At 51.1% G+C, this 13,867-nt stretch overlaps 1 protein-coding gene across 2 annotated transcripts in view; it reads left to right on the plus strand.

Annotated features, from left to right (window-relative positions):
• The window catches only part of LTBP2 (latent transforming growth factor beta binding protein 2), a 113,057-nt gene that overhangs the window by 53,739 nt on the left and 45,451 nt on the right, over positions 1 to 13,867 (plus strand). For both annotated transcript variants that reach the window (XM_030803412.1, XM_030803413.1), the window contains exons 4-8: positions 2,049 to 2,239; positions 4,666 to 4,836; positions 5,335 to 5,541; positions 6,378 to 6,664; positions 7,762 to 7,864. In XM_030803412.1, coding sequence (XP_030659272.1) covers positions 2,049 to 2,239; positions 4,666 to 4,836; positions 5,335 to 5,541; positions 6,378 to 6,664; positions 7,762 to 7,864 — 959 coding nt within the window. The remainder of the gene's footprint in view (positions 1 to 2,048; positions 2,240 to 4,665; positions 4,837 to 5,334; positions 5,542 to 6,377; positions 6,665 to 7,761; positions 7,865 to 13,867) is intronic.

Consider the following 13,867-nt stretch of genomic DNA (forward strand, 5'->3'; position numbering starts at 1 on the left):
AGTCCAGACACTGTCGTATACACAGTGGTTCATAGACATTATGACAATGACAGAGTATTTACAACAGAGGCTGCCTTTTAGAACAGCCTGCCCAATAATAAACATCAAGAGAATGTGTCCAAATGTATGAGACAATTCAAGCAGTTAAGATGTCAAAGGACATGAGCGGAGGATTTTAACAAGTGGTAAATAAATACCTGAAATATTTTAACCTCAAAAATAATTTTTTAAAGGAGAGGAGAGGGGTGAAAAGAACATTGAAGTACCACTTTGTGCTTATTCAAAGCTAGCAAAGTATTAAAAATTAATAATATGCTGTGCTGGCAAGATTGTGCTCTAAGTGGTTCGTTTATATATTTGGATGCAACCCTTTCAGAAAGCAATACACCAGTGTGTGCCTACAGACATAAATGTTTGTAACCTTTGATACAGTCATTCTAGCCCCAGGAATTCATCCTAAAGTTTTTGTTTTGTTTTGTTTTGCTTTTTTGAGATGGAGTCTCCCTCTGTTGCCCAGGCTGGAGGGCAGTGGCACGATCTCAGCTCACTGCATCCTCCACTTTCTAGGTTCAAGCGATTCTCAGCCTCAGCCTCCCAAGTACCTGGGACTACAGGCATGCACCACTACACCCGGCTAATTTTTGTATTTTTAGTAGAGATGGGGTTTCACGTGTTGACCAGGCTGATCTCGAACTCCTGGCCTCAAGTGATCTGCCCGCCTCGACCTCCCAAAGTGCTAGGATTACAAGCGTGAGCCATCATGCCCAGCCTCATCCTAAAATTTTAATCCTTTCAAAATGTTTCCTATAACATGTTTTCAAACATACAAAACAGAATAGTACAACAAATCTCCCTGTACTAAAGGAATATTTTAACAGAAGACAAAGTCATATAAGTAAGGATGTACACATTTAAAACTTAAAAACAGGCCAGGTGCAGTGGCTTACACCTGTAATCCCAACAGTTTGGGAGGCCAAGGTGGGCAGATCACCTGAGGCCAGGAGTTCGAGACAAGCCTGGCTAACGTGGCAAAACCTTGTCTCTACTAAAAATACAAAAAATTAACCGGGAGTGGTGGCGGGCTCCTGTAATCGTAGCTACTGGGGAGGCTGAGGCAGGAGAATTGCTTGAACCCGGGAGGCAGAGGCCACAGTGAGCTGAGATCGTGCCATTGTACTCCAGCCCGGGCAATGAGAGCAAAACTCGGTCTCAAAAACAAAAACAAACAAAAAACTTTTTAAAATATCTAAATATGTAACAAGTAAATGTCTAAATAAGTTGTGATTCATCTTTAGCTGGACTATCATGTAGCGATGAACATGACAAATATGACAAATTGAATTGTGTAAAGTGTGATCTAATGTTAAGTGAAAAACGAAACTTAAAATTGTATCTCTAGGTGATGACAATAGTGTAAAATCATATATGTGAGCAAAGGTTGAAAGAAAATATGCAAAAGTATTTGCTGTGTTAGGATGGGAGATGATGAATTCATGTTTGTCTCCTTGAATATTGTTGTTACATTATTCTTACAATAAAAATAAATGAGGAGACTCTAGGCTCTGCCGTGAATCAATCTTGAAGGTGTGTTTGTTGGGCACCTCTTCTACAGGTAATTCATATTAAGGGATATATTAAGAAGTGGTAGGGAGTAGGTACAGGACTTGGTTTTAGGGCGGGGGTTGGTCCATAGTGGGTTCTCAAAGACTCCTGGAATGTCAGAGCTACGTGAGGACCATCTAACACCCCCATTTTGCAGTTAAGGGTCCTGGAGCCCAGAGGAGCTAAGTGATTTGCCCAGAATAACCCACCAAAAGCCTGGCGATTCCACATAGGGGTCAGTATTTCTACAAAAGTAGCCGGCAGGCCTTAGATCAGTCCTTCTGCCTTGGGGCACCTTCGTGTCCAGGAGTCAGCCATACATGGGTGAGACGGCAGCCAGAGAGCATTGTTCTTATGCGAAGGCAGAGAGTGGGTGGCTGGATGAGGAGTGGCACAGACACACTGTTCCCGGGGTGCAAATCCCTGTGCCACGGTTGTCTCCACAGGACCCTGAGTGGCCTCAGCCAGACCCACCCTTCCCAGCAGCATGTGGGGTTGTCCCGCACCGTCCGACTTCACCCGACTGCCACGGCCAGTAGCCAGCTCTCTTCCAACGCCCTGCCCCCGGGACCAGGTCTTGAGCAGAGAGATGGCACCCAACAGGCGGTACCTCTGGAGCACCCCTCATCCCCCTGGGGTAAGGATACCCTGTCTTGGGTCCTAGAAGAGCAGGGCCTCTAGAACTCTCTTCTCCCACCTCGGCTTCCCCCTCTGCTCTCACAGAGGGGCTGAGTTGTCACCTTGTCCCTCATTCTTTCAGCCAATCAACAAACGCTTGTTGAGCACCTGCTTTGTGCCGGGGTCCAGGCACAAAATTCTCCTAAACCAGTGGACCTGAACTTCACCCTGTTGCAACCCTTAGACCTAGACTGCTCTATTTCTGCCCAATCTATCATCCCCTCCTGCCTTTGCTTCCCTCATATCCCACTGTGAACCTCAACTCCCTGGTCCCGGTCCTTCCACCTCATCCCTCCTGCAAACCCCAACCCTCCTGGATCAACCCAACCAGTTGTTTCCTCAGCACCTACAGCTGCGCCTCTGCTTCCCACAGGATGAAACAGAATCTCTGTGGATTCACGCCATGGCACACTCTTTGTTATTGCCTGACAACCCCTCCCTGTGTGCCTGAACATTTTCTCCCTCTATTTCTCGGAGCAGCTACTCCAGGCCTCCTCTCCCCTTCCCTCCTTTCCCGAGGCCCCATCCGTCAGCCCACGGATGTGCCCCCACCTCCCAGAGAGCTCCTCAACTTCCTGCTTATCACACCCACCACCCCCCTGTTTACATCTGTGCCTGAGCTCACCTCCTTCCTTTTTTTCCATTTTAAAAATCGAAGTGGAATTCACATAACATAAAATTAACCACTTTAAAGGCTACACTTCAGTGGCTTTTAGTATATTTATAATTGTGTGCAACCATCACCACTTTTCATTCCACAACATTTTTATCACTCCAAATAGAAACCTTGTACCCACTAAGCAGCAGTCACTCCTTATCTCCCCTCCTATCCCTGGCAACCACTTACCTATTTCCTGTCTCTATAGATTTGCATATCCTTGACATTTTACATGAATGGAGTCATACAATGTGCCATCTTTTGTGTCTGGCTTCTTTCACTTAGCATTACATTTTCTTTTCTTTTCTTTTTATTTTTTAAGAGACAGAGTCTTGCTCCATTGCCCAGGCTGGAGTGTGGTGGCATGATAACAACTCACTATAATCTGAAACTCCTGAGCTCAAGTGATCCTCCCACCTCAGCCTCTGGAGTAGCTGGGACTACAGGCATGCACCACCATGCCCGGCTAATTTTTAAATGTTTTGTAGAGATAGGGTCTTGCCATGTTGCCCAGGCTGGTCTCGAACTCCTGGCCTCAAGTGATCCTCCTGCCTCAGCCTCCCAAAGTACTGGGATTGCAGGAGTGAGTTCCTGTGCCTGGCTTAGCATAACGTTTCTGAGGTTTATCCATGTTGCAGTGGGTATCAGTGCTTCTTTCCTTTTCATGGTTGATGATTCCTTTCATGCCATCTTGAGGGGGAGGTGTCCCTCTTATCTAAGGCACATTCTGGCACCCTTTCTCATTTCCTCTGGAACGCTGGCATCACTTGTCCTCCCCTTCTGTATCTTCACTCTCCTCTCAGCCCTTTCCCCTCAACATGTACAATTCCTTACAGCTCTCTCATTCACACACACACACACACGTTTCTCTGCTTCCTTCCTATCTCCTCCCTTCACAGTCAAGCTTCTCAAACCCATGGTCAACACATATTTTTTCAACTTCCTCCCCTCCCATTTCTCCCTCAACCTTCTGCCTCTGGCTTCTGTCCCCAGGCTCCCCGTACTGAATTAATACCCCAATTTCATTGCCGCCACTCTTGGAAAACGAAGCGGCCTCAGCTTGCACTGCTGCCATGACCTCCCAAGTGGTTACCCTGCCTCTGGACCCCCTGGCACGTCACAGCCAGCATGATGTCTTGCTTAAAAGTCTTCTGCAGCTTCCCCACCACCCACCAAATAAAGTGCCTGATCCTTGTTCTGGTAATCAGGTCCCCCACAAAACCTGACTCTAATCCTTTCAGGCTTTATCTTCTTCTCTTCTCTTAGAAAACTCTCCTCCCTGGTAAGCCTGGGCCACATTCTGTTCCCTGGCCTTGGGTTCAAAGCCCAGCTGCATCACTTGCTAGCTGCATCACTTGAGCACCCAAACTTCTCTGGGCCTCAGTTTTCTTAGCTGTAAAATGGACATAGTAGGTTGGATATATGAAAAATACCAACACTCAGCCATAGGAACCTACAAAAATGGCAGTTTCTAATGGTTCAACCTAACATACCACCCACTCAAGAGGGTTGATGTGCGTGAAGTATGAGCTTGGTGGCTGTCACATCTGCGAGCTTCTCAAAGGTATCACCCTGCCCCTACGATGGGACCCTGCATCCAGTAGGTACTCAGCAAATGCCCTTGAGATGAATGCAGCCCTAGTCCCATGGGGCTTTCTAACCAGACTCTGGAGGTCACAGCTGTGCCTCTCAGCCCTGCCCCCTGGACCCAAGCCCTCTCTCTGCAGGGCTGAACCTCACGGAGAAAATCAAGAAGATCAAGATCATCTTCACTCCCACCATCTGCAAGCAGACCTGTGCCCATGGACACTGTGCCAACAACTGTGAGAGGGGCGACACCACCACCCTGTACAGCCAGGGCGGCCATGGGCACGACCCCAAGTCTGGCTTCCGCATCTGTGAGTCCCTTTCCTGCTCAGATGGTTCCCAGCTGGCCCTGGAGGGTGGATGGCCAGAGAGCCAGGCCTGCCTTGGACTGGAGCCCACTGCTCCCAAACTGTGGCTCTGCAAGTTGTCCCAAATCACATGGGGAGCTGAGTCCTCACTTGGCAGCCTAGCTGTGTGACTCTAGGAGTCACATAACCTCTCTGAGTCCAAGTTTCCTCAACAGAGAAGAGACAGAGTTCATGATAATGCCACCTCCCCATCTCCCAGGTTATTGTGGGGTGCAGGGAAAGGCCTAAACAGGCTTTTTAGGAAGGCAGAGGTTGGTTATTATCCACCCTTCTTCACTCTACATGAATGAAGTGGAAAGTCCCTACATTTCAGGGAGCTCCGGGCTAGAGGAGCCATCTAGGGTCAGGGTTCTGCGGCCTGTTTCTCTGTGGTGGTCACCGGCCACAGAGCGGGTGCTGCTGTTCTTCCACCGCTGGTTACCTTGAGGGTTGATGTTGCAGATTTCTGCCAGATCCCCTGCCTGAACGGAGGCCGCTGCATCGGCAGGGACGAGTGCTGGTGCCCCGCCAACTCCACCGGGAAGTTCTGCCACCTGCCTATCCCGCAGCCAGACAGGGAGCCTCCAGGGAGGGGGTCCCGCCCCAGGGCCCTGCTGGAAGCCCCTCTGAAGCAGTCCACTTTCACACTGCCACTCTCCAACCAGCTAGGTGAGTGCCAGCACAGCTGGGCCAGCGGGACCCTGGGACGAGTGCCAGTTGGGTGGTGGCTGTCACCATGGCTGTGACAGGGATAGGGAAGCTGCCTGTAGTCCTTCCTTTACGATCAAACCTCCCTCTTTCTCCTGGCCCTCAGCACTGAGTTTCATTCCCTCAACTTCTTGGCGTCCTCCCATCGGAATTTATCCACTTGTTTTTGCCCTTTCCCTGTGCTGGGTACCTTGGGGAAGACCAAACAGTGTAAGGGCAGGGTGCTGCCCTCAAGGAACCCATGGGCCTGGGTAATAGAGGGAGAATGGATGGGAAATAGAATATCAGCATAAAACATTTCATTTTCCCTGCCTTCCATTATTAGATGCCAAAAAAATACAGAATGCTTTAGGGGATCAGGGGATGGAGAGGCTCCTAAGTCCAGAGTGCTCTGGGACAGCTGCGTGGAGGGAATGGACTGCAGTTAGGCCTGAAACAATGGGTAGCATCTGGTTAAACAGAGGGACTGGCATGAGCAAAGGCACGGAGGTAGGGCCATGCAGGAGGCAGGGGGCTGGAGTTCCAGGGTTGGCCAGGGTCATGGGGGAGGTGGAATCAGGAAGGTAGCTTGGAATGTGATAATGAGGCTCCTTCAGTGAAGGAGTTTGCACTTCATCCCGTCCTCACAAGGGATCATTCTGGGGTTCTAACTTGGGAGCAAAGAAGTGGAAGGAGAGTTTTGGGGTGACACATAGCCAGTGGCCTGCCTGGTCCAGGGGTGGTGGATACCCTTCAGAGGGTTGGAAATGAGGGTGGGGCCCTGCTTCCCTGGCTCTGACTCCAGCCCCTGTGCCCAGCCTCCGTGAACCCCTCCCTGGTGAAGGTGCACATTCACCACCCGCCCGAGGCCTCAGTGCAGATCCACCAGGTGGCCCAGGTGCGGGGCGGGGTGGAGGAGGCCCTAGTGGAGAATAGCGTGGAGACCAGACCCCCGCCCTGGCTGCCTGCCAGCCCTGGACACAGCCTCTGGGACAGCAACAACATCCCTGCTCGGTCTGGAGAGCCCCCTCGGCCACTGCCCCCAGCAGCACCCAGGCCTCGAGGACTGCTGGGCCGGTGTTACCTGAACACTGTGAACGGACAGGTGAGAACACAGCTCTGGCCTCAGCCCTGGATGCTTCCAGGACAGCAGTTGTCCCCAGTCTGCCCTTTTCCTCCTCTCTGTCCTCTTTGTTCTTATGGAATGTGAGTGTCTGCGGAGTCTCCCATTTCCCAGATGGGAAAACCCAAGGCATGAAATTGCCCATGTATGGAGAGGCTGGGCCTCCTTCCTGGGCTCTACTTGGTGCTCGTCAATACCAGGCACACAGAAGAGGACCCAAGGAAGTTCCCCTCTGGAGGAGCTGTCATCAGCATCCTCAGGTGAAGGCAGCCTAGAGTTGCTGATCCTATGACCCCTGGCACATGGACCAGTGGGGCTGTTAGGATCTGGCCAGGAGTTTTGTATCCATTTGAGCCTGCAGTTGGGGTCACAGAGGTGTGGAATTAACAAATGGAAGTTAACCCCAAAGCCCTGGTGGTACAAAGATGAGAGATACCCTATTGCCCCCTGGAACCATCCTCAGCTCATAATGGGAAATCAGGGAAGCTTCTCTGAGGCCAGGCACCCAAGAATAGGGGTTAGACCAGACCCAGTATGGTTTTTCTTGGGGTTGCTAGGAAACCGCTTAGTTTCCAGAAACTAAGGTATTTCCAGAAACCCTATCTGAGATTAGGGAACTGGAAGAGGTGGGACAGCCAAGGGGTAAACACCCTGAATTCCCAGATCGTCCCTGGCCTCTCACCTTGGGGTGGGAGCCTGGGGCTCTGCTCACAAGGAAGGCCCACATCGTGGGTGACCCTGCGGTTCCCTGGAGGTAGGCAGAGGAAGCTCTTCCTTTAGGACCCTTTGTCGGTGGTTGAGGCCATGAAGGGTGGTGGTTTGCAGCCCCCCACAGGGTAGATCTTGTGTCTGGGGTGTCCCATCCACACACAAGGTTCGGGGCTGGGAGAGTGCACGGCAGGTTTCTCTGCTTCCTTCTGGGATATGGGCTGACTCCCTTCTCTCCTTCTTTGGCTGGGGACATCCTCTGGCAGAATGTGGGGAGTGAGCTCTGTGTCCTAGGCTTTCCCGGGACATCTTTGTGCACAGCCTGGGAGGGAAGAGGGCGTGGTGACAGGTGTCCATGGCCTCTCTTCCAGTGTGCCAACCCTCTGCTGGAGCTGACTACCCAGGAGGACTGCTGTGGCAGTGTGGGAGCCTTCTGGGGGGTGACTTTGTGTGCCCCATGCCCACCCAGACCAGGTGAGTGCTGGAGTCCAAGGTCACGTGTTGTAGGGGAAGCTCTCCCTGGGCCTGCCCTCTCCTGCCAGGGTTTCCTCTCCAGGGTGTCAGAGGCCAGGCAGGTAGAACAGGCTGGTAAACTGCAGACTTCCCAGACCTGCCTTGAAGGTGTTTCTGGCCAGCACTGAGGCTCCTGGCAGCCCTCTGCTGGTGCAGTCTGTCCTGCCTGCTCCATCTGATTGCCTGCAAGGGCCTGCTCTCTCTTGCAGAGATTCTTGATCAGATTTTAGGGATTTCATTCAGTGCTCCCCTGCACACCCCTGCCCAGACACCAGGGGTCCAGAGGTCTTGATTCAGTGATTCAGTGTTTTCTTTATTCTCTCCCTGATGGAGCCCCCAGGCCTCTTCTTTATCTCCTTACCTCCTGTTCTAGCCTCCCTGACTTTGAATTAGAGTTGAATGTCTGTCCTAGATGTCCTCATCCTTGGGGTATGGGAACCCTAGTTTCTTGCCCTCTTTTGGATGATGGGAAAAACCCAACATGTGTTCATTCATTCATTCATTCATTCAGCAAATACTCACTGGGCGCCTTGTATGGGCCAAGGACTGCGATTTCAGGAATGAGCAAGATGCCTGTTCACGATGCTTTCCCCAGTCTTAGTTGCACAATTGGGAGGAGAGTGACCAGAGATGCCTGTGCCTGAGTGTGGCTTCTGCTCACTTGGTCTGTCTTCTCCCTCCAGGCCTCCTTCCTGGGCCTGGGCCTGGGCCTGAGCCTGGTGTGTATTTCCTTTGCCTGTCAGCAGTCAGCTTGGTCAATCAGCTTTGTCAGGAGGCTGGACAGAAGCCCAAAGGTGGGAGGGGCAGGGCTGTTCCTTGCATCAGACTCAGCTGTGGAGCAGTAACTATATTTTCCAAACTAAAAATAAGTGTAGACGGTTTTACAGTGTGATAGAATTTTTGGTGAAGTAGCAAAGGGTAGTATTCAGCTCCCAGGCTTAAATGTCTAACACATACTACGTACCAGTCCCAGCTCTTCCTGATCACCTCTCTCTGCGTCAGTCTCCTGATCTGTAAAATGGAGATAGTAATAGTGCCAGCCTCGTAGGCTGCTGTAGAGATTAAATGAAATGATGCACGTGCTTAGTATTAGGTCAATAAACCATGGCTATTACAACCATTATCATTATTGTAATTAGAAAGTATCCCTCAAGAAAGCGAGAAAGGAATGGACCCACTGCCCTACCAGGAGATGTGCATCAAACTGCCCAGGTCTCCCCTGTAGGCCAGAGATGTTTTTGCCACTTTTCTTCTTTCCTTGTTTTCTTTTCTCTTTCCTATCAGGCGTTGAACCCTTGAAACTTCTATATCCCGCATTCTAATCAGTCGACAAATATTTGCATTGACTAAGCCCCCATTTGAAGAGGCCATAGCATGCAGGCCCTGGACAGAGAGAAGAGACGGTGGTAAAAACCGCACCTTCCTCTCCAAGCTTACAATTTAGTGGGTAGTCATAGATGGCTGGTGGGCATCAGAAATGAAGAGGTTTGAGCAGTGTCTGGTCAAGTGCTGAGTGCTGTGCAAACACAGGCAGTGGAACCCAGGCCCCTCATAGGTCCAGTAGCACCTTCGTGCAAACTAGAAAAACCTGCCCTTCCATTTGTTCAGGACCATCTTCATAAATATGCCAATCTAGGATGCCAATGATTCCCTTAGAGATGGTGCTTTTGTGCACCATACAACCTGCACATCTGTACACTATGGGATGGGGGCCCTATGGGCTAAACCCTGTGGATCAGGGAAAGCTTCTCAGAGGAGGTGACTTCTAGGATGAGATTTGAATAACTAGGGGTAGGACAGTTAAATAGTGGGGAAGAGTTTAACAACCCAAGGAAATTGCATGTGCAGATAAGACCAAGAGAATGAGCAACATTTTCTGGAGCACAGTGTGTCTCTTGCTGAGCCCTGCTCAGCCCTGGCTCTCCTGTAGAAAGGCAGGCATGTCAGAAGGGTTAGGTGGGGCCAGGGCTCCCAAGTCCCTGCTCTGGGCAGGTTCTGGTTCCCAAGAGCTGGCTCATTCAGACAAGTGGGTGGGGGTCTCTCCCCCTTTACCCCATCAGCCCTCTGAGGGGCATGCAGTACCTGCTGCGCTGACTGAGGTGCTGACCTGCCCTGGGACCTCCTGACCCAGTAGGGCTGTCCTAGGAGGGAGCTGGCTTTTCTAGGTGGTGGGAACAGTGAGATTTCATCCAAATGGCAATTCAGGGGCAGCCTTAGAAGTTTCCCCGCCTTGTCTCAGGGCTCAGAAGCTGTCACACTGTTGCCTCTGGAATCTGAGAAATAATGAAGGGGAAGAGTGGGTTCCACTGCCAGCAGCGTTGAGTGTAAAGGAGTGGAGTGGTGTAGCTGAGAAACAGGCTTCCAGAAGGGCCTTCCCAGAATCCCGCTTCACTGCTGGGATTCTCCTCCCAGCTGAGGTCTACACCCCTCTCGGAACCTTCCTCTGGGCAAGTTGTCAGGCCTTAAGGTGTCCTTGATTTGGGTACCAAGCATAATCCTGAACTCTTGAGATCTAGCCCTCTGGGTGGGGTGTCAGCAGTCAGGGCCCCACAGGGTCCTGGGTCAGTATCCCCTCTCTAATTCACTAAGCCAATATGACAGTGATGTTAGTAGCCACAGACCTATCAGGTAACATTAGTGAAAATGAAAATAGAGCCGCTCTGGATTCTTCACTTACATGTCACATCTGCCGCTTATAGGATTGAAGGGGAGAGTGGGAGCACAGGGTCTGCCTGTCCCAAGCTCTGGAGCCCATCAAGGATACAGAGATGCAGGCTGTGAGGTCCATGCCGGGGCTGGCTGCTGCCAATGGAGGATTCTAGGCCTGTTGCCCTCAGCCAGGGCTGACAGGCACCATGACCACATCCCCAGATCTTGGAAGCACTTCTGAGAGTGGGGGAGCCCTCTGCTGGAAGGGTGGGGAGCAGGAGAAAAAGGCCAGAGTCTGTACTGAAGCAGCTACCTGCTCGCGCACTTGCTGCACTCCTGGCTCCACCTGTGTGCCAGCCTTGAGAGCTCAGCCCACCTGATGCCCAAGGACCCTGCTCCAAATACAGCTGGTGAGCTCAGTTCAGACAGGGCTAGAGCACAGTGGCGGTGGGCACAGGAGCAGAGCTCTGTGGATCAGGTGCGTGCAGAACACCAATTGTACCCCTCCCCCAACACGCCCAATGCTCAGCCCTTGCCCTCGCTCTGCCCCATCCCAGATGGTGGCCTTCCCCACTGTGTTCAGAACATCTCAGCATGCTGGGCACCAGGGTACAGACCCTGGAATGTCAAGCATCCCAGCACACTGAGCAAGAAATAACAAAGACCAGGGCAACATAAACATCAAAAACACATGAAAGTGCAATTGGGCATTGTATAGAGAAGGGGCAAGATGTTGGGGAGCCTTGTTTGTGTTGACAGAGTGCCAGGCACCTTGCTTCATGCCTGAGCCTGGGGCTGGGGTGGGCACATTTCTTTAAGTGGGGATGACAAGGAAGTTTCTGTACAAGAAGCAGAGGAAGAAAAGACAAGCTGCCAGGGCAGGTTTGGGGAAGGTTGGCAAGACAGACAGGACTTCTGGATCCTAGATCATCCCTGGCACTAGTGGCTTTGCCTCTCTGAGCCCCTATTTCTCCTCCAATAAAATAGGCTTATGCTTCTGGGGGAAGCCTTTGTCATCCCCAGTAAGGTGTTCTAGCAAATCAGGTGGTGGTGGGAGTGATAGGGTGAGCAGCCTGGGAGTGGCTTCATGGCTTCCCATCAGTCACATTTTGGCTTTGAGGACTGTTGAAGAAGGTCCCAGCAGAATGCCACTATTCCTGACATGGAAAAGGACTGTCTTGAAGTCTTAATTGCATAGCATAGGTAAACTCCTTTTGTTCCAGAATGCCACAGAGCTTGCATGGAGAGCTGGCCCGGGAGTCAGTCTAGACCAGCCCACAGTTCCCCTCTCCTCCCTTCACTCTGAGTGGTAGAGGTAAAGTGTACCCAGCTGAATTCCCAGGACTTAGCCTGAGCCAGGTCTTCCTGACCCCTTGGGATTTATCAAAGAGTCCCAGCTCTTAGGCCTCTTCAATCCTCCTGCCAGAGTCTGGAGAACACACGGCTCTCAAAAGCCACTTTGATTGAGGCTACATTTTTGAGTTTTCATCTGAGAAAGACAGACATCTGGGCTGACTGGAAAGTTGGCCACTGCCCCATCTGGCTTGGCACTGGCTGTGTCAACCCCAAGGCCCCTTTGCTGGGACACGCGGGGCTGGCACATGGCTCAGAGCCTACAGTGGTGGGCTCCAGCTGTTTGCCACGAGATCACCTTGCCATTTGCCTGGGGTAGGTTGAGTTCACCTCTGAACCCATGGCCCCCTGTATCTCCAGGGAGAACAGATTCTCTTGCTCTGCCCTTTCAAGGAACTCTGCACCTTTCTTAAACCAAGAATAGCCGCCAGTTCCTGAGCTTTCACACTATACTGGGCCCTTCACCTGTTTTGTCTCACTGAATTTGTACAGCCACCTGCAAGCCCAGGATTTTTAACCCCATTTGATGGATGAGGAAAATGGAGCTCCAAGAAGGCTGAGGAACTTGTCCAAGTTCACACATCTAGAGCAGGTAGAGCCAGGATTCCAACAACAGTATGTCTGACTCTCAGCTGGGCAAGATCTCCCTAATCATTCTGGGGAGACCTGAGCCTCCCTGAAGGAAACAAAGATCAGGATGCTAGACTAGAATTCTGCAGCCAAGAGGATGCGCATCAAGATTGGGTTTTGTGAGTTACTTGTGCTATATCCGTCAAGAAAATTTGGGTTGGACAGAGGGGCAGGTTAGCAACATGTAGCCCTGGCCTGCGTTAAGAGAAATAATTGCCTTAGGGAGAAGGGTGTAGGCTTTCCCCCACGTGGTTCTCAAGAGAAATATCCAATGTGTGGTGTTTCTGGTAACCAGAGCTCAACTTGAAACTGATCACAAGGGACAACTTATTAAAAACTGCAGGTGCCCAGCAATAAAATGGGCTGTGCCTAAAAGTAGTGGGCTCCAGATCACAGGGAGAATGCCTACCAAGAACAGGTTTTTCATAGGAGTTGACAAAGAAAATTGATTTTTGAGGAAATGGGGGTTTTTCAAAATGTTTGAAAATTTACTTGAAACTTCCAACAGAAAGAAGGCTTTGCTTTGGTCCTGATGCTTGCCCATGATGAGAGTTATAGGTGTAGCTCTGTGAGGCCAGCCCGTGGGGAGAATGGGTATGTGAGGGTGCTGGGGGCATGAGGGGCAGAGAGCCTTAGGGCAGGTCACAGCAGCAACACCATTATTATCACCCTCGTCGTCATTCACAACCATTTATTCAGAGTACTTATAAGTGCCAGGTATGGTGCTAAGTGCTTTTTCGTTTTCTTGCATCCTAACAATATTTCTAGATGTTGGGTGCTATTATCCCCATTTTACAGAAGAGAAAATTGGTCCTGAAGCTCCCGGCCTATCTGACTCCAGATGCCTGCTTCCAGCCACTCTGTAAGTGGCCTCTCTGTGCTGCTTCTTGCACTGGGCACAAGCATTTGCTGAACTAGAGGACCCAGGCTTGGGGAACAGCTGTGCTGGGGTGGGGATCCTGCTCTCTTGGATTCTGGGTGAGATGCCCATTCCCCTACTCTAAAGAAATGGGATTTTCAGAATTCCAGTTGTCAGCTGAAAAGGCAGTGTCTCTTTGGCTCAGAGATGTTCTGAGAGCTTCTTCCAAGGGACTTGAAGCCTGTTGGGAATCAATTGTGCCTCAGGCTTAAGTGAGCACCCTCCCTACCCAGCAGGAGTGGGTGTCACTGACATGTGGCACCTCTAGCCTGGAGAGCAGAGGAAGGGCTGGGGCAGGGGTGGCTAGGTGGCACCTGCCTGAGCCAGAGGTCTGACCAGACTCTTTTTCGACCTCACTCTTTGTGGTGACTTTGGTTCTATCTTGCTCTGAGGAGGCAGTCAGAGGCCATCTT

This window comes from Nomascus leucogenys, chromosome 22a, assembly GCF_006542625.1.
Source record: "Nomascus leucogenys isolate Asia chromosome 22a, Asia_NLE_v1, whole genome shotgun sequence".
Taxonomy (NCBI): Eukaryota; Metazoa; Chordata; class Mammalia; order Primates; family Hylobatidae; genus Nomascus; species Nomascus leucogenys.